This window comes from Pleurodeles waltl, chromosome 1_1, assembly GCF_031143425.1.
Source record: "Pleurodeles waltl isolate 20211129_DDA chromosome 1_1, aPleWal1.hap1.20221129, whole genome shotgun sequence".
Taxonomy (NCBI): Eukaryota; Metazoa; Chordata; class Amphibia; order Caudata; family Salamandridae; genus Pleurodeles; species Pleurodeles waltl.
In genome coordinates, this window is record NC_090436.1 from 216,330,661 (window position 1) to 216,357,818 (window position 27,158).

The 27,158-nt window shown below is 44.4% G+C and overlaps 1 protein-coding gene across 17 annotated transcripts in view; it reads left to right on the forward strand.

Annotated features, from left to right (window-relative positions):
* Positions 1-27,158, forward strand: part of NIPBL (NIPBL cohesin loading factor) — a 1,341,000-nt gene that overhangs the window by 108,506 nt on the left and 1,205,336 nt on the right. For 9 of the 17 annotated variants that reach the window (XM_069221174.1, XM_069221201.1, XM_069221092.1 and 6 more), the window contains exon 3: positions 13,910-14,090. In XM_069221174.1, the coding sequence (XP_069077275.1) occupies positions 13,910-14,090 (181 nt within the window). The remainder of the gene's footprint in view (positions 1-13,909; positions 14,091-27,158) is intronic. The other 8 variants (XM_069221119.1, XM_069221190.1, XM_069221149.1 and 5 more) reach the window with 1 other exon arrangement.

The following is a 27,158-nucleotide window of genomic DNA, read 5'->3' on the forward strand; positions in this document are numbered from 1 at the left end:
TGTTTATCCATATTTTTATTTTGCGGAGCCAACCTGTAAGTTTATCCTAGTAGGAGTTGGAAAGAGAAACAAATAAGTTGTCATCCGGGTAAGTAAACAGGTCATATCCAAAGCTTTTGATTAGTTTGGATAAAGTCGGGGTGTAAATAATAAAGGGATACAACAGCTCCGACCCTTTGGAAAACTCCTCTTATTGGAAAGATAAACAGAAACGTCATATCCTTTTGGAATATATTTGAAAGAAAGAAAGCCACGCAGTAGTTACCTCCAGTGCCATATTCACATAGTCTAGAGATTAGCAAATTTTGACCCCAGGTGCTCAGTGCTCAGTGCTCATGGCAGATCCAACAGCTTTAATGTTTTGTTGCGTTGTTGCCCTCAACCGCCATTCAAAGTTTATCAGAGACCACTAATAAAGCAGATTTTGTGATTATATTTAGACAAAAACCAACTTGTGCATATTCTAAAAATGTAACTTTTTCCAGCTGCTTGGACACTTGACATGTCCCAATTTCAGTGACCTCTGCTGGATCTGACAGAAGGGTAATAGGATGATAATTTGTGTGTTCCTTCAGGATTCAACTTGTTTCTTGAGTAAAAATTTCACTCTGCCTAGCTTCTGCTCATTACGAAAAGGATTATGATTGACAGCTCCATAAAATTGTCAGACTGATTCCAGGTTTATCTTTTTAACTTTATATTCATTTTATTTTAGATATGGTAACATTGCAGCATTGGGCCCCATATACCTCTCAGGCAATTGCGGATTGGCATATGGTCATGGGATGGGTCAGAGCAAATATTACAGTATGCCATATCTGTGTGACATTCTGCTTTTGTTGGTCCCCTTCATCCAGTGCATTGCGACCCTATGCTTAGCCAACAGAGGATCACGCTACAAGTAGCTGGCCTCCACTGGGCACATCTTGATCATACCCCAGCAGGGCAAGCAGTGGTGAACAAGCCAACACCTCTCCCGTGATTTCTCCCAAAACCTTAAATGCCAACTGACAATTATTGTACACCCGGACAGTGCCACACTGTATGTGCAAAGTCAGTCATCCATACCACGAGGGCAATGTTCAATCCATATGTGAACATTTGAGCCAGGGTATATTATACCCTGTTGAGGTACTTAAAATGTACCAGCCGATGGCAGCCATTCAGGGAAATAGTACGGATAACTGAACAGCAATAAGTCCACTGTTTTTTGATACTTAGATACACCTGCCACTCCAGGCACGCCCTAGAGAGACCAGGCTTCCTGACATCCTGTGCGTAGGAATATAAGACTCACTCTGCTTGTTGAGGAGTTGTTGATTGTATTAAATATGTAAGAGCAAGCACCTCCGGGGGTCAACCAGAGTGCCGTCAGATGAATGAAGTGCCCAAAAATGATGAAATCATGCAAGTAATGTGGGCTCCGCTGCTTGTGCCAGGTTCTGATCCCAATCCCAAAGCAACTTATCCTTGCCAAGTCCAGGCAGTGTCTCTATTGCTGCACGCTTCTGCCCCATTGGAAACCAGCAACACCGCTCCAAAGGTGTATGCTCGGAGAATAAAGCAGTGTCCCCTGCTGCATAACAGCCAGTTTCTTCAATAGGTACCTTGTTGTGCCAACCGGGTCTATTATTTGGAATCATTGCACCAGCCTGTGAAGAAGGAAATGAGGTAGTGACAAAGGAGCTGCCCCATCACACTCCAACCAAAGATGCCGCAGATTAAATGGGCCATGCAGCCATTAGTAGGCAAACATAGCTTGTGCTGCTCTTTAATACAATCCGAGATCCGGCACGCCAAGGCAGTCAGCCGTATAGGGTAGAGTGAGCATATCCCATTTGCACTCGTGGCTGTTTACCGGCCCACGTTAAGTGCAACATTATTGAGCGCAGGTAGCGAAACACCGCACCAAGCAACAGTATGGGAATATTCACGAAAAAGAACAAGAAGCGTGGAAGTACAACCATCTTCATGATGGATATACGGCCAGTGAGAGAAAGTGGAAGACTAATACAGTGATCAATCACCTCCATGGGTCCTCCCAAATTCTCCCGCACTACCATCTCTGGATTGGTATGGACCTGCACACCCAAATATTACACCAGCTCGCTGGTCCGCTTGAGTAGAAACTCCAGTGGAACAGGCACCATGGACTCCGTGAGTGGAAAAATAAGAGATTTATCTCCGTTTACATGCAGCCCAGAATGGCTACCAAATCTCACCACCTCACAAAGGATCGCAGACAAATTCTGTCCTAGGTCACAGACATAAAGGAGGGTGTAGTCGGCCTATGCTGAAATAATTAGATCGTAGGAGGGGGGGAGTGAATGCCACAGTGAGCAGGATATTCTTGTAACGGGCAGGCCAGAAGCTCTGCTACCAGAGCATAAGGCAGGGGGGGTGGGGCAGCCCTGCCACGTGCCCCTGGTAATGACAATTTATTCAGATATCAGACCATTAACCTGCACGCAGATCTTTATACAACACCCGGACAAACCACAAGAAGACTTGCCGGGTTTGAGAAAAGTGATCAGTAACGCTTTGTGCATAGTTGGTGGCACGGTACCATTGCCTGCCATTTCCTCAAACAAATTGACTAAATGAGGGGAGTTTGTCCTGAAAGGCCTTGTAGAAAGTAACCATCCACCCATGTGAACCAGGAGCCTTTGCCTTAGGCATATCCTTTAATGCTGCTGCGTTCTCCACAGAGCGGAGCCAAAAGGCGCTCCCTGTGTGAGTCTGAAAGCCGCTGTATTGCGATGTCTGCTGTGGCCTGTGCGTTATGGGTAACCCTTGACCTGTAGAAGTCATTATAATAGTCGTGGAACCTCTATCACCTGCGGAGCTCCATGCACTGGCACCCCCTGCTCGTCCAACACTGATAGTACCTCTCCCTCTGATCGTGCTGAAGGAGAGCAGCCAAAGTAGCACTTGGTCTTTCACCTTAAACCCTGGCTGTAGCGTATTCACATAGGTGTGTTACCTCATCATACGCTAGCTCATTGTATTTTTCTAGTTTATAAGAGATCTGTCCCAATAGTGCCTCATCCGCTACTTCCACATGAGCGTGTTCTAGTTCTCCCAGTTCCCTTTCCAACTTCCACAGACCATCTCGAATGGAGCTGAGTCCCCCTTCAAGCTTAAAGATAGTGATCACTTGGATATAGGCATTAAAGGCTTCCTACATAGTAACAAATTTTGAAACTGAAGATAGGTTAGTAAAAAATTTGTGCCAGCTCTTAGCGGTAAGTAAGGAGTATTGTGGGAAACGCCAGGTAAAGGCGCACTCATGAGGGCAGCCCAAGTCGAGAACCAGCTGTGCGGGGCAAGGTGGTTGCACTGCTGCACCTGGGCTAACTGCGTGAGATGAGCCAGTAATCTATATGTGTATGTATATCATGGACCGTGCAGTAGTGTGTGTAGCACTTTCCTGCAGCAAGTGCCACCAGGCTGCTGGCCTTGGAAACTACTGCAACGGCACAGGCAGCTGCAGAAAGTCTCTTTGGTGGGAGGGGGGAGCGGTCCAGGTCTGGATTTTGCACACAGTTAAAATAGACCTCCCCCAAATCTATGGCAGGTTATAGGCTGCTAGTTTGGCTTGTAAGGAATGGGATAACTGTGGGTCAACATAATTAGGTTCTTAGACCCCTACCAAAAGCACTTAAAAATGTTCTTAACAACAAAGTGCCACAACAAAACCACGTTATTCAGCACACACCTCTTGCAGTGTAATCCCTGATCCCCAGCGAGCCCAAATGAGTCCCCCCCCCCCCCCCCCAAGCATGTTGTGAACCCTGAGACATAACTTTCCCCATGAATGTGCTGCAAACAGCCCAGTGTTGTCAGTCAAATTTCTCTTGTAAAATAGCTACATCAATTTGTTGCAGCTGTAGATACAGCACAACTTTGCGGATCTTATTGTGATCATTCAAAACTGGCCCACAAAGATGCTCTTTACACGCCGGCAGACAGACCTAGTACAGCATGTTTCCTGCATTTGTGGGGTGGGTGGGCTGGGGGAGGGGGTGTTTAAACGAAGGTACTCCACTCGGGCTCACAGTCCCCAGAAACGCTTCCCACACACCAGAAAGCCAAAGCGCTACTCCAGTGCTAAGGGAAAACACAGCGCTCATTCAGCGTCGTTCCCAAAGGCACTTTCGTTTCTGGGGGTAGAGTGCTGGGATGTCCAAACATCCAGGGAACCGAAAAAAGAATTAGGCGCACTTAACATGCCAATTGTAGGGGCCAGGGGCACACAGTGAACAAGGCAACCTTAACCCTGTGAGAGCGCTGGTGGGGGGGGGAAACACCAGACAGGCAGGCCAGCACAGCTAGGAAGGTGGCAGTTCCTGCTGATAGTCCGACAGGGGGTGGGGGTTGGGTCGGGGAACCTTAGTCAAAAACAGCTTGCAGCAGGGCAACAAGCAGAAAGGGTATCTAGGGGAGTCCTTTATGCCACCCAGGAAAGTGCCAGACAGCAGGGCAACAGGAGAGCAGTCCAGATGAGTCCCTTGTTCAGTCCAGCAGTCCTTCCAGTGGAGGTTCCATCCCTGTTCTCAAAAGTGCTTTAAAAATCAAAGGGCAAGCCCCTTCTACTTAAACTCAAAAAAACCTTTGTTCAGGGGGGTAACTTCAAAGGAGTCCTTTCAAGTTGAGCACAACACTCTTTCAACCCAGCCCAGTCTCCAGACATCAGTGTCTGGGTAATCAGTCTATTGTGCGAGGGCAGGACATAGCCTATTCACATGTAAGGTGTGACCGACCCTCCCTCTACCCAGCCCAGGAAGACTGTCAATCAGTATGCAGATGCCTCTTCTATCACACCCAGCTGATCCAGTGTGATGGCTGTTTGGAAAGTCTTCACCATTTGGAGCGGTCACTCTTCCCCAGACGTGGATTGGAGCCAAGCTGCAAAAGCATTAGTTATAAGCACAGAGAGATGCCCACTTTCTAAAAATGGTATTTCTACAATGGTAATAAAAAAAAAATCTACCTCTACCAGTAAGCAGGATTCCGTGCTACCAAGATACTAAACATGCCCACCCTATTCCTCATTGATCAAAAGATACCACTTAGACATATGTCTGGGCATTTCCAATGCAATCTGTGAGAGGAGCACCACTCGCAATAGTGAGAAACTATATAGGCTGTTTGTAACTACTAGGACATATAGTATATAAAACACATGTCCTGCCTTTTACATACACAGCACCCTGCCCAAGGGGCATCTAGGGCCTATCTTACGTGGTGACCTAGGTGTAGCAAAAAAGGAGTTTAGGCCTTGGCAAGGAGTTTGAACTGTCAAGTCAATGTGGCAGTCAACTGCTCACACAGGCCCTGCAGTGGCAGGCCTGAAACATGTCTGAAAGGCAACTTCTGTGGGTGGCGCAATCTGCGCTGCAGGCCCACTTATAGCATTTAATTTACATTCCCTGGGTATATGGTATACCATTTTACAAGAGCCTTACAGGTGAAGTAAATAAGCCCGACAGGTGTAACCCAATTATACCAAGATGAAGGGGAGAGCACATGATCTTTAGCACTGATAAGCAGTGGTAAAGCGCCCAGAGTCCTAAAGCCAACAAAGAGGGTCAGAAAAATAGGATAAAGGCCACAAGTTCGGGGATAACCCTGCAGAAAGGGCCATTTCCAACCGTGAAAGACTAATTATATAAAAGTTCATTTTCAGGCAGATATAAGGTATGCTGCTTCTGCTCTTGTCCATATTTGAGTTTTTGTTTAAAGATCATCGGAGATTTTTTTAAAACATTTTATATTGCTCTGTATATGGTCTAAAATGGTACTCTTTTCAGAAATTTACCATATCGATAAACATAATCTGAGTATTTTGATGCTGGCCACATTAGCTCAGGTGGGGGTAAAAAGTTGATTCTTTTCGGCTTGCCTCTGGTTTGTTTTGAAACGGAGACCTGTGTAAATGTTCTGGAGAGCTGCTTGACTTGAGTATGTGAATGAGAAAAGTACACCCTCTGTATATTCTGTAGTTTAAATGTATTACCCAGTGACAATTGCTACTGTGTAGTTACGGTTCAGGTGAGCTATCTATTGAAAAGGTATTTTTTGATTTGCCTATAATTTTCGACCCCTTGGATGGCCTTTCACCAAATTTGGCAATCGCTTGGCGTAGTCAGCTATGGTATGCTCATTTTTCTAACTGGTTTGAGCAGTGGGGAGAAAAGTGTAAAGCAAGGGGTGAAAAATTGTTTTTCTATTTTGCCTCCTGTTGGAAATTTAGCGTGCTCCTGCGTCCCAAACTGCTGGCTGGATTTATACCAATAGGCATTAAAGTAGAAGTTAACTCAAAGCGTACTTTTATCTGCTTTGGTGTGACTCTGAGTGTTTTTTGAGATATAAGCATTTAACAAAGTTAGGGAAAGCTTTAAAGTTTTTTACCACGTCTGAATACCTATGCGAATCCAGAAGCTAAATAGGAAAAAAAGCAAACGGAGTCTGGTTAGAGGGAACATTCTTTCAGGTGAAACATTGGAAAAGTGGATCCAAGTTCAGTTATTTGCAAGTGTAATTTTTCTTACAGCAGTTATTTCTGGGTGCAGGGTGTGGACTTTGCATCGTTCAGAAAAAATGAATAAGCTGTAATGGGTCAGGGTGGGTATGAAAAATGGATTTCTTAACTTGGCGTGATGGCTCCATTTTGTCCATTTGTTCTGTGCTACGAACAAAATTGTATGCCTTCGTCACCTGTTTAATTTGTTGCAGATGTGAAACTTTGTAGATGTGTTAAACCGCCCTATGTTCTAGAAATGCTATCTGTGTTTGAACATCCTGTTCTTGTGGTTTAAAGGTGCTACAGGAAATGTTTGCTTGAAGGCATCTGGAAATTTTGATGCATGTATAGTGTGGTAAAGTGTGTTTTATTGCAAAAAAAAAAAAAGACTTCAAAGGCTGAGGGAAAGGGTTTCATTTTGATACCTCTTTGGAGATGACCGCTGTAGCAAATAAAATGCTATCTTGAAGCATAATCCGAATCCTTGTATTCTATCTTGTACAAATTCAACCTCTTACAAGAAGAGACTGGTAAATGTATTTCAGAAACTTAGTGGTCTGTACGGGGACTCATAGAGAGAAATTCAACAGACTAAAAGGCTGTGACAGAGGAAGGAGCCCGCGGATCATGGGGGCCCCTGCTAAGAGACAAGTTTCTTGCAGCTGCCATCTAACGTTGCCAACTTCCTTCCCCTGTAAAGAATTTCTCCCACTGAGAACCAGTAGGAGGCAGAGGAGACATTTAACCTCAAGAATACGAGGATCCAGACCCGACATATTTGGTGAGACTGTTCTATGTCACTTGTAACTTGTAAACTTGAATCCTAGTATTGACGTCATATTCATCTTGGTATTTGATCTTGGTACTTGTTTGTGACCTTTTTCATAGGTAAAGTCCGCAGTTAGGACCACCATGAGTAAGTTCAAGAAATGCATTTCTAAATGTTCTTGTTTCTGGACTCCTCGCCTGGACGAGTCTATACCTGTGCCAGTCGAAAGTAGTCCAGTTTGGATAGTAATGGAAAAATATGGTGTGAGCCTGACCCTCTGGGGCCCAATTTGGCACAAGTATACAAAGAAAGGGGGAGACACTGGCCATTAAATGGACCCTTTGATGATGACAAATTACATTTTTTACAACAGACATTATTTACGGAAAATGTTAGAAAGACCGTGTGGGACAGTTATTAGACCTGGGAAAAAGAGGCTAGAAAAAGGGCCATCAGAGGCGAGGAATATGAAAAAAAAACAACAAAAGTCAGCCTTGAAACAGAGAATATAGCGACGCTTAGAGGGAGACAGGGAATTTAGAATGACTACAAATAAAATGTATAGGTCAGAAAATGACCATACGACAAGGGACTACATAGGATGAAATGTTGGCGAATATTTGGACAGTATTCCGCCTTATGTTCCCGTCCAGTCTAATTTTCCAGTGCAAAATGTTAACATTAATATCCCTAATACCTTTCCTCATGTAACAATTCCTCCTCCCCCTGGATCTGCCCCTAATGTCCCCAATGTTGGCCATCAGATTCTTGGCCCTCAAATATTTAATTCGACCCAGACTATAAATGTTCCTCCCAACCCAGTCCCCATACAAGCTACACAAAATGCTGCTATACTAAACACTACAGTGGGAGGAATACCACAATTGAATAGTACTCAAAGTATAATAGAGACTCCACAAATTCATTCTAACATGCAACAAGGAACTATTTCTTCTACTTCACAACAGTCACCATACATTAGTAACAATGTTAAATATAAGAAATACAAGAAGGGACACAGGCCCTCTTCTGTGGGGACACACATCAGACACCACTCCATGTAGTGTTCTGAGGGACCTCACGGTAAGGTTTTCTTGCATTAGTTTGCAAAATGTTTTTCTCTCTGAAGGAGAAAGAATAAGTAGATCCCGAACAAACGGAATGACCTTGCCGGTCATTGTAAACAGGTGAGTGACGGATGCTCCATATACAAATTCAGCCACCATGTTACATGAATTTCAAAAGTATGATTTTCAACATTGTCTTTTGGACTTGATGTCTAAATGGATCAAGGGGGAATGTTTAACATGGCTCCTATTGACAGAATAAAGGCAGTTGAGGAGCAGACTGGCCACCAAATGTTTGCAGATAAATTCATTAATAATGTGCAAAAGGACCTCTGTGATTATTCAAAATACTGAAAATATATGGCCAACTAAGAGCCCATCAGAATTCCTAGTTATGGCCACATATTATGAAAATGTGTTAAAAAACAAGACAGAGGTATGTGATGAGAAAAAAGGATTTGAAGACAAAAGCGTTAATGCCACAGGCTTGCCTAATCAAGCCCAAGGTACAGGACAGATGGAGAAGGCAAGAGGATGTGGACGGTGGGTTGGCAGAGGACAAACAAATACTCCTGCGCAACAGGGAATCAGAGTCCTAGGATATACCTGTGGATATCGTAAATAAGAAGGGCATTGGAAAGACACTTGTCCAGAATTACAAAATTCTGTCCAAGGAATGTAAAGAGGAATGGGAAATAGGAGAAAACAGGGAGGAAGAGGTGAATGACCTAGACAAGATTTTGCTGCACATTCTCAACAACAGATGTACTCTTATTACTTTGACAATGTGGACTTGGGATGCCCATGAGAGGAAGAAGGGAGATTGGCAATTCCAGTAGATCAGCGGGGACCATATTTAGACATGCAAGTATGTGGTGAAGAGTAGCCTTTTTGTTACACTTGAGTTACCTGCACTTCTGCTGTCCACAGCCATTTTCCTGGGTCTCCCCTCTCTGGGTCTTTTGATACTTCTCTTGGATTTGCAGGAATGCCTGTACGAACACCCATATCAAAGCCTTTAAATGTTACTATTTGACCTTGCAGTTCATTGATTTTCACTGAAGCCGCTTACGAAACTTTGTGAGGGTTGGGTTTGAAAAAGAACGTGCATGCTCATATTTATTGTTCTCCTGATGGAGTATATGTGACAATTGCTAATCCTTCCATTTAAAAAAAGTTGCCCTGCTCTTTCCGCATCTAATATACCCCAGGAGTTGTCACATATGAGCCGTCTCATTGGGATACAGGTAAAAAAAGATGTGGGTTTCATAAACATCGAACCAGTCAAGATACGCATTAAAGAAGGCACATCCTTACCCCTCATACCACAATACACATTATTCCCTGAAGCGGAGGAAGGACCTTTTTCCGTAGTTCAGGACTTCCTTGATAAGGGTATTGTGAAGGAGAGTTATGGTAGTCTCTGTAATAGACTCATACTTCCCATCATCAAAAAAAAGTCCTACTGGACAACAGACAGAATATAGATTGGTTATTGACCTGCGAGTTATTAACAAGATAGTAGTACCACAATACCCAGTTGTACACCAGATGTCACTACAATGTCACTACACTGAAACTTAATTTCACCCACTGCCAAATGTTTCTCTGTAAAACATTTAGAGAATGTTTTCTTTAGTGTATCCATTGCGCTCTAAAAAGCCAATTGTACACTTTAAAATCACCAGAGGGCAGTGTTCTTTTCCAATACATTGATGAACTTCTCATTGTACCTGACACACTTGAACAATGAACAGGCCACATCAGAATTGTTGTCACATTCAGCCACACATGAAAAAAAGGTCTCCCTATCCAAGTTGCAATATTGTCAACAGGAGGTGTTCTATCTATTTAGGGCACCTCCTGTCGATGGGGGAGGGGTGGTAGTAGAAGACTAGACTCATAAAGAATATCGATAATTTACAATGCCCACAAACACAAAGATTTTTGAGGTTTTATAGGTATTACCTCATTGCAGTCAATGGATACCTAATTATTTCCCCATAGCAAAACCTTTGGTTGCCCTCACTCTCAAAGATGTACATGTACCAACCACTTGGAATGATGAATGTGAAATTGAAAAATGCTTTGTGTAATGCACCTGTGTTAGCCACCGCAGATTATCAGAAACCATTTACCCTATTTGTACCTGAAAAAGAAGGCTGCAGTCTTGCATTATTGACACAATCACACAGACAAAAACAGACCATGTGCGTATTTTTCATCCAGTTTAGAGCTAGTATCATGACCGTTGCCACGTTGTCTCAGAACTGTAGTAGTAGTGGCTACATCAGTAAAACAGAGTGAAGTATGTGTACTTGGACATCCATTAACAGTGATGGTACCCCATGCTGCAGATGTCCTACTGAATAAAACCGACGCAACACTTGACAAATGCTAGGTTGACAGGCAATGAACTCACTGTTTTCTCTGCATATCTCAAAATGGAGATGTAATGTTTGAACCCAACAACTGTTACTTTTAATGAAGTGTTACCAGAAGAAATACGTGACTGTATTAACAGAACAAGAGACCAAAGGTAGAGTGGACCTCACTGACAGGCCATTGGAAGACTGGGATGGCGAATTGTATCTTGATGGTTCCTACTCAAAATTATCTGACGGGACCACAGTTGCAGCCTATGCTGTTACTACGTGAAGATAATTTACAACTCTGCGCAGGCTGCAGAATTTATAGCCTTGATGCACGCAGGTGAATTGAGTGATGGTTTAAAGGCTAATGTGTACACTGACAGTATGCTTTTGGCGTAGTACAATCTTTTGGCAGATTGTGAAAGAGGGGGGGTTATGACTTCTCATGGAACACAAATACGTAATGGTGAACTCATTGTAAGGTTGTTAAATGTTTTAACGTTACCTGAGAAATTGTCTGTGGTAAAATGTTCAGTTCACAAGAAAATTGAGAATGATGGCGGAAAAGGAAATGCATTTGCAGACAGGACAGCAAACAATACTGCACAAACTGAGTACAGTATCATGTATGTGACTGGGACAGATGGTTACCAGAATATTCAGAACGCACCTACTCAGGAGGAAATATAATGAAGGATGTTGGATAGATAAGACAAAGAAAAGGAGATGGATGTTACCTAATGCTTATGTGAATGCCATAGTTTCCTCAGCACATGTACCTGCACACATTAGTGCTCAAGGAATAGTGGATACATTGGATCATGTATGGCATAACAAGAACATACCAAAATATGCACTTTCTCATGTTCAAAAGTGCATCATATGACAGACAATTTAGGAAAAGGCACTCTTGTCCCTAAAGAAAATTTTGCACCACCAGACTTGCCATTCTAAGTCCTGTCAATGCATTTTGTAGAAACGGAACCAGTGAACAAGAAAAGGTAAATGCTGGCGGTAATATATACCTTGCGTAGTTAAATGAACAATTGGGTTCCATCCATAAACAGGTCAAAGAGGCACTGCCCAGGAGATTTTAGGGCTCTGGGCAATCATATCAAGCCAGGATATTGGATCTTTGTAAAGAATTTCCAAAAGAAAAGGAGCCTTGAACCCAGATAGAAGGGACCCCTGCAAGTTATCCTGGCCACCCAGGCTGCTGTAAAATGTGATGGAAAGAGAAATTGGGTTCATGCATCACATGTTCATAAAATAAAAATACTACCCTTTACCTTATGGCCAGTGGGTATCAGACAATTGCCCGGATACCGAGACTGAGCACATTCCGTACCAAGTTCCTTTTGGGAATGGGGAAGTGATTTTAAATGGTGAAATCAGGACACCAGAAGAACCCACTGACAAATCTTCTCCTGAACTTTTTGATTGAGATGTATGGACATAGATAAGATTTTGGTACGGGTGAACTATAAAGAGACTTAAAGGAAGAAACAGTCCCAGGAGGGACTGCACCCCATGCCGGTGGTCAAGACCGCCAACATCTGGACCAGTACATAAGCTTGCCAGTGAGGCTTGGAAGTAAAAGACACTGGGGAATTATGATATCTTTTGTCTGTTAGATTAGCTAGGGAAAATGGCTAGGTATGACCATCTCTGAGAAGAAAAGGGTAATGAACAAAGAAAAGATGGGGGATCATAATAATTGCTGCACTGATTTTTATTTTTGTACTCCTATTGGTGACATTTCTATTACTTGAATGGTACAAAATGTTGCCTTACGGCAAAAAGGGCGGTTTGTGAAGAATGGATTTCTTAACTTGGCGTGAGGGCTCCATTTTGTCCATTTGTTCTGTGCTACGAACAATTGTATGCCTTCATCACCTGTTTAATTTGTTGCAGATGTGGCACTTTTTAGATGTGTTAAACTACCCTATGTTCTAGAAATGTTATCTGTGTTTGATCATCCTATTCTTGTGGTTTAAAGGTGCTACAGGAAATGTTTGCTTGAAGGTGCCTGGAAATTGTGATGCATGTATAGTGTAGTAAACTGTTTTTCCTTGTTTTTTTATTTTTTATTTATTTTTTGCAATAAGACATCAAAGGCTGAAGGAAAGGTCAGTTGCTTTGGCCAAACGGTTTCATTTTGATACTCTTTGAAGGTGACTGCTGCAGCAAATAAAATGCTATCTTGAAGCATAATCCGAATCCTTGTATTCTATCTTGTACAAATTCAGCCTCTTACAGGAAGAGACTCGTAAATTTATTTCACATGGGCACTTCCTGACGTCAAGGCTAAAGTAAGGGGGACCTTTTTTGGGTCTGGGAAAAGTTTCCTCTTTTTAAAGAACTGTGGCATCCATTTCTCATTGTAAAAATAGTCTTTTACAGGTTTGCATGACTTTGGATCATGACTAGCAGCAGTTACGAGGGGGGAAGCTCTTTTCACTGAGGGTTTTGGAAATGGGCATTATTTACAAAATCAACCAATATAACCTATATTATGATCAGTGAAGTGCCTCGCCTTCTCGTAAATTAACCTTTCGAGAAAATGTAAGCCATTTAGCCTCGCACACAACAGACGAATTGCTGTTTTTGTTTGGAAATGGTAACTTTATTTAAGTGTTACTTTAGCAAGGCAAAAAAAGTAGTTGACGGTTCATCTGTGCCTTATAACTTTACTCTGCAGTGGACCTTGTGTTAAAAAAAACTTTGTAATACATGTTCATTTTTTTTATCTTGCAGATGTGTATAATAACTGCAAAAGGTTAATCTTGTCTGATCGCCTTTCCTTTTTCACTGTTTTCTTTACTATGATGATCAGGTCTTTATTTCGACTTTACTAATAGCTTGACTTTTTGATAGGATTTGGTCAGTACGTACATCACTACAGTAATTCTGTTTTTCCCTGACGTGCATTTTCTCCAAAAATGGTTATGACAATGTATTCATTTGGTCTGACTGTGCTGCCGTACATTTTTAACCAGTTTAATTTCATGAACTACTTTCTCCAATGTTTTAAAATAATGAACCAGTGGAGAACAGTTCATGGAGGTAGCACTTTTCTATTTCAAATCCAGATGTTGATGTCAATGCCTAATGCAACAGTAGACCTATTGTGTTTAATGCATAGGCTAAACATTTTAACATTTTCTTTTAATAGTATTAAACCAGTTGCCTCTTCCATCACCTTTACCTGCTACAACTACAAAGAGCCTTCTTTTCAATGGACGCATAGCAGAAGAAGTGAGCTGTCTCTTGGCATGCAGAGATGAAAATCTGGTCTCGCAGCTCGTGCACAGTCTCAATCAGATCTCCACCGACTGCATGTATGTACTTCCCTTGTACGTAATCTCTACATTAAATTTAGTGCATCTGAGTTTTTTAAATAAATGTGATGAACTTCAGCATTTAAAAAGTTAATTTCCTTTTACCTCTGTTCAATATCAAGTTCTTGCGTAATGTTATCAAGTATACTTGATTTTACTTCATACATTATTTGGCTATTTTAGATCACCATGATCCTCTATCTGCATCATGTTTGTTTATGTGGGATAAAGTATCCCCTGCCACATGTTATAAGTCAATTGCAATTCAATAAGAAGTCAAGTGATTATATAGAGGAGGAACAAGACCAAAGGCAGTTCCTTTATGAGATTATGAAACTCAGAGGTGACTTGCAGTATCTTTACAGAGTACAGCACAGTATACTTTATTTCTTATAATACATTGTTGTACAATAACACTTTCCACAAACCACTTTATGCCTTGGTGTGATGCTTTTTCACGTGAAATAAATAACATGGTTTCAAACGTGAAGAGTAGCAATAGAATCTCTAGTACAAAATTAAATGCATCATAGCAGTCATACTTTCAAAAAAAGATATTAAAATTGTTTAATACAATATTTTTAAATGCTTTATATTGCAATATGTTAGAAACTGCGTGCAATTAGATTATTTTCTGTAATTACCTATGGCATGCAAATAATATGTTGCGATAAAGATCTGCTTTCTTATCACTGTTCCTCCAGCAACACAAAGCAGAAGAAAAAGACAAGTTTACTTTTTCCTTTTAAAAAAATAAATAAAGTACAGCTTTAATTATGCTCCGTATTCTGCCTTTCACCCTGGCTGCTGGCAGTAGGCATTGTGATATCCGATGTCCACAGTAATAAGTTATAACAACTTAGAAGCTACATCATTTCTTTATTGCCTGTGACTAGGTGAGTCACGTGTCGCCTGTATTAAGAAAATTGGAGACTGACTTTATATATAGGGATTGCAGGCTCCTGTTTATTATATTGCTATCTTTCTGATTTACCCAGAAAGGAAGCCAGAATAAAATATTAACACTGTTGTTTTTGGTACTATATATTTCTGCTGTCCTGGTCTTTGAGGGAGTCTCTTACTCTGTGTAGTGAAGATTGATGCAAGCACAGGCAACCCCAGACCTGTTTCGGCCTACTTTTGCCTAGTCAGTTAGATATAGCATGAGTCTTGTGGCTGAGTGAGCACGGGACCCCTGTTTGCCCTTACCCATACTGGTATTAAGTGCAAGATGATAGAGATAATGCTTGAATTTCCATTAGGGCATCATGCCAGTTCATTGTTTTTCACCAACTAAGCCTCTCCCATAAGTGAACACCTATATACATTAATCAGCTAGGCCATCTGTCTAAGGGGTGTCACAGGAGACTGTGATGGGCTTCAGTGTGGCTGGGTAGAGACAGAGTATGAGTAACTACATATTTTATTACCACTAATTTCAGACCTCAATGAAGATGGTAGTCTTGAGGGGCATTGTATTTGATCTTATCTTGAAGTAGGCTGGGGGGCGATTTTTTTTCTTTTTTTTTCTTTTTCTTCTTCCTCTGAACTTCTTTAGGATTGGTAGGTGGATTGGTTTTCACGTGGTGGTCTGCAAGGTTTTTGGAGTATAGGTTTAGCTTCTTCAGAAAGTGTCCCTTTTGTGAGGTCAAATGAGAATAGAACTTGTAGGAAAGACGCATTGATGATGATCCTTAATCTTGAATAGATTGTGTACATTGTGACTATTGTCTTTCTCGACATATCATTTAGAGCAGTGGTTCCCAACCTGTGGTCCGGGGAACCCTGGGGGTCTGTGAAGCCTTTTCAGGGGGTCCGTGAGAGCCTAGAAAATAAAAAAATATTACCAAATATTACCAAATATTGACAAATTAGGTCCCCAGCTTCCAGTAATGACTCAGGCGGGGGTCCCCAGTTTCCCATGATGATTCAGTGGGGGTCCCTGGGTTCCATTAATGTTAAAGTGGGGGTCCACAGAAATCAAAAGGTTGGGCACCACTGATTTAGAGGTTGAAGACTCATTGTACCTTCTGTTTCATGCAGAAGCAAGGTATTCACTTGGCTGATGCAAACTGCAAGTGTGAGTAACCTACATTGTAGAATCCGATAGATGTATTGAGTAAAGAGCCCATCTCAATTAACAAAGTCATAGGTAGTAATGCACCTTCTTGTCTGCACAGGTGTAAGATTTATGCCCCATTTGCATACAATGGCTGTGAAGCATTAGCAAAGCATCTGAGAAGTTGCAATTGAGGCTGGTTTGAGATTTAATTCAGTTCCTTCCATTGATTAAAAAAAAAAAAAAAAAAAAGTAGGCGAAGACAAATGAGTGTTGATGAGATTCCTAAGTTAAGTTATAATCTGCCTCGAGGTTTCCTTGCTGGAAAACTACAAGTTATGCAGTCCCTATCAAAAGTCTGCATGCTGGAAAGTGCTTCAGTTTGTAAATGTTTTGAGTTTTTTCTTTTCTAAAATTCCAAAACATTTTTTAAAAAACTTTTTTGAGGAGAATGCCCATTAGTTCAACAATTGTTTTTAACAAAAAAAAAAAAAAAAGCAGTTCCTTCCTTTAAAGTATTCACTTTTTTCTATATGCCTTCTGCTCGTGGGAGAAATGCTTATGTCACATATGCGCCTGGGCATCGACTCCATTGTTTGTTTTCTTTCCGCCGTAGGGTTCGGACGTGCTTCCTATCGCTCCAAGGTTTCGATTTGGAAAACTTTGAAAAGCGTACTTTTCGTCAGTATTGTATCGATCGCGTTTATAATTTTCCATCGACACAGCAGTACCGTCTGGAAACAACTTTGTTCGCCCTTCGGGGTGCGTGCGCCCAACTCGGTCCGACCGCGTGGAGAGCCTTATGGATTTGACTCCATTCTGATTCTGCCCTTGGTGCCATGCTAAGTACCCATTCACAGACCAGCATCTGGTTTGCGACCTCTGTCTTTCTCCGGGCCATCGGGAGGAAAACTGCGAGGCCTGTCGATCCATCCGATCGAAAGACTAAGACCGAAGAGCAAGAAGGCTCGAAATGGCGTAGAAGAGTGGAAAACATTTCGTTGTAGAAGAACAAGAACTACTGCAGACAGCGGTCTGTGAGATTTGGAGTCCAAGCAAGAGTCTGAGGAAGACAGACCCGTTGCAGCCAGCCAGCATGTGAGTACGTCTGCCCCTGCACCCTCACATAAGAAAAAACAGGAGGCCTTGGGTATGCCACTGCCGGAAGGCCATGGCTTGCCCTGAAAAGACTGTCTTTGACCAATTCCTCCCCCCCCCCCCCCCCCCCCAAGTTCACCACTGAAAAAGGCCACCTGTCCGAAATCCTCGGAGTCGACAAAAAGCTCGATTTCAGACTCCAGTAAACAGCAGTTTTAGGAGTTGAAAATAAAACCTGTTTCAGAGCTGAGACCTTCCTCATCTTTTTCTATCCAGAAAAAACACATTTCGGAGCCCAAAAAAACATATTACACAGAGGAACACGGACTTTCTAAAAGACTTAAAGCCACAAAACCTTTGAGGAGAAGGCAGAGGTCGAACCTATACTCCAAATTATGGATGAGAGGCAGTCCAGGATCCACATCCATAAAGAAACGGAGAATTATCACAGCACCTCCTTTAAAAAACAAAGAGGAAGCTAGCATTTCAGGAGGAATTGGACACTATGCAGCCCCAAGCTAAAGTGCCAAAACAGAGAAGCCAGCACCTCCTCAGTCTTCTCCTCCTCATTCTCCGCACCTACCCACCTCTCCTCACACCAGCCCTACAGCAATAAATTCGCCAACTCATTCCTATGACTCACAACAGGACACTGTTGATCCATGGGATCTTTAAGACCCGGATCCCATCCTAAGCAACGATCCAGACAGCTACCCCTCTAAACCTTCGCCACCTGAGGATGCTACTGTATATAACCAGGTCATAGCTAGGGCTGCAGCCTATCATGGGGTTACAATGCATACAGAGCCACTAGAAGAGGATTTTTTTTTATTCAACACATTATCCTCAACTCATTCTAGATACCAATGCCTCCCGATGCTCCCATGCATGGTAAAACATGCATATCAAATTTTTAACGAGCTGGTAAACGCCTGCATATTAACACCTAGAATAGAAAAGAAGTACAAACCTGCACCCTCTGACCCTGATTATATCTCCCATCAGGTACCTCCTGATTCTGTTGTGGTTAGTGCTGCCAGGAAAAAAGCATATAGTCAGACTTCAGGAGATGCACCCCCTCCTGATAAGGAAACAAGAAATTCAATGCTGCGGGGAAAAGGGTTGCGTCCCAAGCGGCAAACCAATGGAGAATAGCAAACTCAAAAGCACTACTAGCTCGTTAAGATAGAGCCCATTAGGACGAGATGCAAGATATAATACAACATCTCCCCAAAAAACACCAAAAAAGGGCTCAACAGGTAGTGGAAGAAGGGCAAGCTGTTACAAATAACCAAATAAGATCTGCCGTAGATGCAACAGATACCGCTGCAAGGAGTCAACACAGCAGTCACTATTCGTAGATATGCCTGGCTCCGATTTTCTGGATTCAAGCCAGAAATAAAACAGCCTGTGTTAAACATGCCCTTCGATAAAAATAAAAAAAATAAAAAAAACATCTTTTTGGGCCAGAAGACACAGCAATAGAAAAGCTACTAAAAGACTCCGACACAGCTAAGGCAATGGGTGCACTCTATTCTACACCATGTAGAGGGTCATTTCGTAAAACTCAATTTCGAGGTAGTTTCAGACCACAGCTGTCAGAGGCATCAACCTCCCAAACAAAACCAGCCTACCAAACACAGTACCAATGAGGTGGATTTTGAGGCACATATAGAGGAGAATACTCTAGAAATAGAGAAAAATTCCAGACCTCTAAGCAGCCTGCAACACACCCAAAACAGTGACTTCCCTCACTCTTCCACTCCACACCACTCCTGGGGGGAGGGAGAGACTACAGCAGTTCCACACACATTGGCAAAATATCACCACAGACACCTGGGTGCTATCAATTATCCGCAATGGTTATTGCCTAGAATTGATGAACACTCCTCCAACTATTCCACCAAGGTTTCACAAACTATCCACAGAACACATAATTCTGTTACAAGAAGAGGGCCAATCTCTACTACTCAAACAAGCAATAGTTAGTTCCACAGTCTCAGATAGGAACAGGAGTTTATTCACTATACTTTCTAATTCCCAAAAAGGATGGCATCCTCAGGCCAATATTAGACTTCATGCTCCTCGGTTTTTACATCCTATCAGAACATTTTCACATGGTAACTTGATGCTCATAGAGTGAGCCTTAGACCTCAAGGATGCATATTTTCACATACCCATCCATCCTGCCCACAGTAAATATCTCAGGTTTGTCATTGAGGGAAAACGCTCCCAATTCAAAGTGTTACCTTTTGGAATAACAGTGCCAAGGGTGTTCACAAAGTACTTGGGAGTAGTGGCAGCCTACCTAAGAAGACAACATATACATGTATTTCCATATCTAGACGATTGGCTAATAAAATCAAGCAGTCTAACACAATGCCAAAATCATACGTGTCATCTAACTAGACTAACACACACACACACACACACACACACACACACACTTACACACACACACACTTACACACACACACACTTACACACACACACACTTACACACACTTACACACACACACACTTACACACACTTACACACACTTACACACACTTACACACACTTACACACACTTACACACACTTACACACACTTACACACTTACACACTTACACACTTACACACTTACACACTTACACACTTACACACTTACACACTTACACACACACACACACACACACACTTACACACACACACACTTACACACACACACACTTACACACACACACACACACACTTACACACACACACACACACACTTACACACACACACACACTTTCCCATCTACCAAAAATCACACCTTCAACCAGCACAAATAAAACCGTATTTAGGTGCAATACTAAATACTCAACAAGCTCTAGCATATCCAGATACACAAAGGATACAGGCTTTCCAAAATCTAATTCCACAAACACAACCAAATCAACAATACACTGTAAGATTCGTCATGAAAATACTAGGAATGATGGCTTCCTGTATTGCAATTGTTCCACACGCAAGACTAAACATGCGGCCCTTACAACAGTGCCTTGCACAACAATGGTCACAGGCACACGTGCATCTCCAAGATATAGAGTTGATAGACCGCCAAACATATGTCCCTTCAGTGGTGGAATTCTACCAATCGAATCAAGGGGCGGTCATTTCAAGACCCTGTGCCTCAGACCATAATTACAACAGATGCATCAATGATTGGTTGGGGAGGTCACCTAAACAATCACAACATTCATGGACAATGGGATGTCAAACTGAAACAGCTACACATAAACCACTTGGAGATATTAGCAGTCTTTCTAGCGCTCAAAGCTTTTCAACCTTTTCTCACACAGAATATTGTTCTTATCGAAACAGACGACATGACAACCATGTATTATCTCAACAAACAAGGCGGGACACATTCATTCCAACTGTCCCTTCTAGCCCAAATAATTTGGAAATGGGCAATCCACAACCAAATTCATCTATTAGCACAGTACGTCCCAGGGATAGACAATCAGTTGGCAGATATCCTCAGCAGAAATCACCAACAAACTCATGAATGGGAGAGTCATCCTCAAGTACTTCAAAAGTACTTTCAAAAGTGAGGAAGACCAAACCTAGACCTGTTAGCAACAAGTAAACACAAAATGCCAAACGTTCCAGTCCAGACACCCACATCCCCTATCCAAGGGCAATGCTCTATAGATCAATTGGTCAGGTATATTTTGCGTACGTTGCGCCCCCCCCACCCTCCCACACTCCTTCCATTTCTAGTCAACAAGTTGCGTCAAACTTCACTGAACGGGAGACTCATAGCACAAACATGGGCAAGTCAGCCGTGGTACACATTACTAGATCTATCGGTAGTACCACACTCCAAACTTCTATGCAGACCATATCTATTGACACAAAACAGAGGTCAAATCAGACATCCAAATCCCAAAGCACTCAATCTAGCAATTTGGCTCCTGAGGTCATAGTTTGGATATTTACAACTCCCCTCAGAATGTATGGAAGTTAATAAACAAGCAAGAAAACCCATTACTAGACAGTGCTATGCAAAAAAATGGAAAAGATTTGTATATTACTGTCAATCTACAAATATAGACCCTCTTACAGCACCAATACAAGATATTGTATGTTATTTACTTCATTTACAAAAATCAAATTTAGCATTTTCATCAATAAAAATACATCTTACTGAAATTTCTGCATATTTACAAAATATAGAACATAGCTCTTTATTTAGAGTTCCTGTCATTAAAGCTTTCATGGAAGGCTTAAAACGCATTATTCCACCCAGAACACCACCAGTTCCATCTTGGAATCTAAATATAGTGCTTATGGGACCACCATTTGAGCCAATGCACTCGTGTCAAATTTAGTTTCTAACCTGAAAAGTTGCCTTCCTTGTAGCAATTACTTCTCTAAGAAGAGTAAGTGAAATCCAAGCCTTTACTCTTGAGGAACCTTTCTTCCAAGTACACAAACTTAAAGTTGTACTAAGAACAAATCCAAAGTTTCTACCAAAAGTTGTATCACCGTTTAATATTAATCAAACAGTGGAATTGCCAGTCTTCTTTCCACAGCCAGATTCTGTGGCAGAAAGAGCTCTACATACATTAGACATCAAGAGCTTTAATGTACTAATATAGACCGAACTAAACCATTTAGAAAAACTAAACAACTATTTGTAGCTTTCCAAAAACCACATACAGGCAATCCTATATCAAAACAAGGTTTAGCACGATGGATTGTAAGGTGCGTATAAACATGCTATATCAAAGCAAAAAGAACGCTTTTAATTACTTCCAAAGCACATTCTACACGAAAGAGAGGTGCAACAATGGCATTTTTAGGGTTGGGCTGTCGTATACAGCAAACATTTATAAATAAGTAAAAAGTGTATTATGGGGATGTTTTTCCAATCATGGTTCTGGTTCGCGCTTACTGTCCATTTGATGTCACTCAAAGCCTCTTGGTGAAAAGCATCCTTGTAATTCAGTTACCAAGCTAGAGCTCTGATGTTTGCTTCTTTGTGAAACTCTTAGAGAAGTTTCACTCTTTGCTATTGAATTGTGACTACAAAAAGTGAAAAACAGTTTTACATTCTTCATCTCAATCTCATCGCTAACCGGTAGACTAGATAATGACCAAAAAAAATAATTCCTTTACTTTTCTTTTTCGGAATCCAAAGGGAAGAAAAAGAAGTACCCAAATAATCAAGGGTGCTGGTGTGTAAGATTGACCCGTTGTGGGAGGAAAGTCGGGAGTGTGGTCACTGACTACTTCATAAAAATCATATTGTTTATGTGAGACACTGTCAATAAAAACAGTTATAAAAAGCCTAACATGCAATCACGTGATTAAACAATATTAAATAATTTAACAGCAGATCATTTTATAGAATACTTCTAATAAAACTCAACTAGCATACACGTTGGTTAAAATATCTAGCAGCTCAGCATATCATTGAAATAATACTTATAATACGCTATAATTTATGAGCATTAATAGTCTGATCTAGGAACACGTTTTATCCATGAATTGCCTTCTGGGTAAGAGTACCTTCAATCTAGACCCAATATTATATATTTTTTAAATAGGCTTTCAAGGTGTGTATGAAGTGCGTGTAATCATATTATGAATACGAGAGTTGGGGAGACTATAAAGATAAAGAAAAAAATGTGTTGGTTTTCTAAATCCCACAAAGTTCTGCAACTGAGGTCTTGGCTCTTCAGTATCAGAGGTCCCATTCTTTTGTCCTGACCCACCCCTTCCTCATTCTTAAAGTACCCACCCTGTGCCTTTTTCTCCACCCACCCACCCTGTGCCTTTTTCTCCAAAGGGCCCACCCACCCTGTGCCTTTTTCTCCACCCACCCACCCACCCTGTGCCTTTTTCTCCACCCACCCACCCACCCTGTGCCTTTTTCTCCACCCACCCACCCACCGCCTTTTTCTCCACCCACCCACCCACCGCCTTTTTCTCCACCCACCCACCCTGTGCCTCTTTCTCCACCCACCCACCCTGTGCCTCTTTCTCCACCCACCCACCCTGTGCCTCTTTCTCCACCCACCCACCCTGTGCCTCTTTCTCCACCCACCCTGTGCCTCTTTCTCCACCCACACACCCTGTGCCTCTTTCTCCACCCACCCACCCTGTGCCTCTTTCTCCACCCACCCTGTGCCTCTTTCTCCTGTGTGCCTCTTTCTCCAGCCACCCGCCCTCCCTGTGCCTCTTTCTCCAGCCACCCGCCCTCCCTGTGCCTCTTTCTCCAGCCACCCGCCCTCCCTGTGCCTCTTTCTCCAGCCACCCGCCCTCCCTGTGCCTCTTTCTCCAGCCACCCGCCCTCCCTGTGCCTTTCTCCAGCCACCCGCCCTCCCTGTGCCTCTTTCTCCAGCCACCCGCCCTCCCTGTGCCTTTTTCTCCAGCCACCCACCCACCCTGTGCCTTTTTCTCCAGCCACCCACCCACCCTGTGCCTTTTTCTCCAGCCACCCACCCACCCTGTGCCTTTTTCTCCAGCCACCCACCCACCCTGTGCCTTTTTCTCCAGCCACCCACCCACCCTGTGCCTTTTTCTCCAGCCACCCACCCACCCTGTGCCTTTTTCTCCAGCCACCCACCCACCCTGTGCCTTTTTCTCCAGCCACCCACCCTGTGCCTTTTTCTCCAGCCACCCACCCTGTGCCTTTTTCTCCAGCCACCCACCCTGTGCCTTTTTCTCCAGCCACCCACCCAGTGCCTTTTTTTCCAGCCACCCACCCACCCACCCTGTGCCTTTTTCTCCAGACACCCACCCACCCTGTGCCTTTTTCTCCACCCACCCACCCTGTGCCTTTTTCTCCAATGTGCCTTTTTCTCCACCCACCCACCCACCCTGTGCCTTTTTCTCCACCCACCCACCCTGTGCCTTTTTCTCCACCCACCCACCCTGTGCCTTTTTCTCCACCCACCCACCCTGTGCCTTTTTCTCCAATCAACCAACCACCCTGTGCCTTTTTCTCCACCCACCCACCCACCCTGTGCCTTTTTCTCCACCCACCCACCCTGTGCCTTTTTCTCCACCCACCCACCCACCCTGTGCCTTTTTCTCCACCCACCCACCCTGTGCCTTTTTCTCCACCCACCCACCCTGTGCCTTTTTCTCCACCCACCCACCCACCCTGTGCCTTTTTCTCCACCCACCCACCCACCCTGTGCCTTAATCTCCAGCCACCCACCCACCCTGTGCCTTTTTCTCCATTGTGCCTTTTTCTCCAGCCACCCACCCACCCTGTGCCTTTTTCTCCAGCCACCCACCCACCCTGTGCCTTTTTCGCCAGCCACCCACCCACCCTGTGCCTCTTTCTCCACCCACCCACCCTGTGCCTCTTTCTCCACCCACCCACCCTCCCTGTGCCTCTTTCTCCACCCACCCACCCTCCCTGTGCCTCTTTCTCCACCCACCCACCCTGTGCCTTTTTCTCCACCCACCCTGTGCCTTTTTCTCCACCCACCCCGTGCCTCTTTCTCGGAGTGTGCCTCTTTCTCCACCCACCCACCCTGTGCCTCTTTCTCCACCCACCCACCCTGTGACTTTTTCTCCACCCACCCTGTGCCTTTTTCTCCATGTGTGCCTTTTTCTCCACCCACCCTGTGCCTTTTTCTCCAGCCACCCACCCACCCTGTGCCTTTTTCTCCAGCCACCCACCCACCCTGTGCCTTTTTCTCCAGCCACCCACCCACCCTGTGCCTTTTTCTCCAGCCACCCACCCACCCTGTGCCTTTTTCTCCAGCACCCACCCACCCTGTGCCTTTTTCTCCAGCACCCACCCACCCTGTGCCTCTTTCTCCACCCACCCACCCTGTGCCTCTTTCTCCACCCACCCACCCACCCTGTGCCTCTTTCTCCACCCACCCACCCTGTGCCTCTTTCTCCACTAACCCACCCACCCTGTGCCTTTTTCTCCAGCCACCCACCCACCCTGTGCCTTTTTCTCCAAGTGCCTTTTTCTCCAGATGTGCCTTTTTCTCCAGCCACCCACCCACCCTGTGCCTTTTTCTCCACCCACCCTGTGCCTTTTTCTCAACCACCCACGTGCCTTTTTCTCAACCACCCACGTGCCTTTTTCTCAACCACCCACGTGCCTTTTTCTCAACCACCCACGTGCCTTTTTCTCAACCACCCACGTGCCTTTTTCTCAACCACCCACGTGCCTTTTTCTCAACCACCCACGTGCCTTTTTCTCAACCACCCACGTGCCTTTTTCTCAACCACCCACGTGCCTTTTTCTCAACCACCCACGTGCCTTTTTCTCAACCACCCACGTGCCTTTTTCTCAACCACCCATGTGCCTTTTTCTCCAATGTGCCTTTTTCTCCACCCACCCACCCTGTGCCTTTTTCTCCACCCACCCACCCTGTGCCTTTTTCTCCACCCACCTAGTGCCTTTTTCTCCACCCACCCTGTGCCTTTTTCTCCACCCACCCACCCACCCTGTGCCTTTTTCTCCACCCACCCACCCACCCTGTGCCTTTTTCTCCACCCACCCACCCACCCTGTGCCTTTTTCTCCATTGTGCCTTTTTCTCCAGCCACCCACCCACCCTGCCTTTTTCTCCAGCCACCCACCCACCCTGTGCCTTTCTCCAGCCACCCACCCACCCTGTGCCTTTCTCCACCCACCCACCCACCCTGTGCCTCTTTCTCCACCCACCCTGTGCCTCTTTCTCCACTCCACCCACCCACCCACCCTGTGCCTCTTTCTCCACTCCACCCACCCACCCTGTGCCTCTTTCTCCACCCACCCTGTGCCTCTTTCTCCACCCACCCACCCTGTGCCTCTTTCTCCACCCACCCACCCTGTGCCTCTTTCTCCACCCACCCACCCACCCTGTGCCTCTTCCTCCACCCACCCACCCACCCTGTGCCTCTTCCTCCACCCACCCACCCTGTGCCTCTTCCTCCACCCACCCACCCTGTGCCTCTTCCTCCACCCACCCACCCTCCCTGTGCCTTTTTCTCCAGCCACCCTGTGCCTTTTTCTCCACCACCCACGTGCCTTTTTCTCAACCACCCACGTGCCTTTTTCTCAACCACCCACGTGCCTTTTTCTCAACCACCCACGTGCCTTTTTCTCAACCACCCACGTGCCTTTTTCTCAACCACCCACGTGCCTTTTTCTCAACCACCCATGTGCCTTTTTCTCCAATGTGCCTTTTTCTCCAGCCACCCACCCTGTGCCTTTTTCTCCACCCACCCACCCACCCTGTGCCTTTTTCTCCACCCACCCACCCACCCTGTGCCTTTTTCTCCACCCACCCACCCACCCTGTGCCTTTTTCTCCACCCACCCACCCACCCTGTGCCTTAATCTCCAGCCACCCACCCACCCTGTGCCTTTTTCTCCATTGTGCCTTTTTCTCCAGCCACCCACCCACCCTGTGCCTTTTTCTCCAGCCACCCACCCACCCTGTGCCTTTTTCTCCAGCCACCCACCCACCCTGTGCCTTTTTCTCCAGCCACCCACCCACCCTGTGCCTCTTTCTCCACCCACCCACCCACCCTGTGCCTTTCTCCACCCACCCACCCACCCTGTGCCTCTTTATCCACCCACCCACCCACCCTGTGCCTCTTTCTCCACCCACCCACCCTGTGCCTCTTCCTCCACCCACCCACCCACCCTGTGCCTTTTTCTCCACCCACCCTGTGCCTTTTTCTCCACCCACCCACCCTGTGCCTTTTTCTCCAACCACCCACCCACCCTGTGCCTTTCTCCACCCACCCAGTGCCTCTTTCTCCAACCCACCCACCCCCCCTGTGCCTCTTTCTCCAACCCACCCACCCCCCCTGTGCCTCTTTCTCCAACCCACCCACCCACCCTGTGCCTTTTTCTCCAACCCACCCACCCACCCTGTGCCTTTTTCTCCACCCACCTACCCTCCTTGTGCCTTTTTCTCCATCCA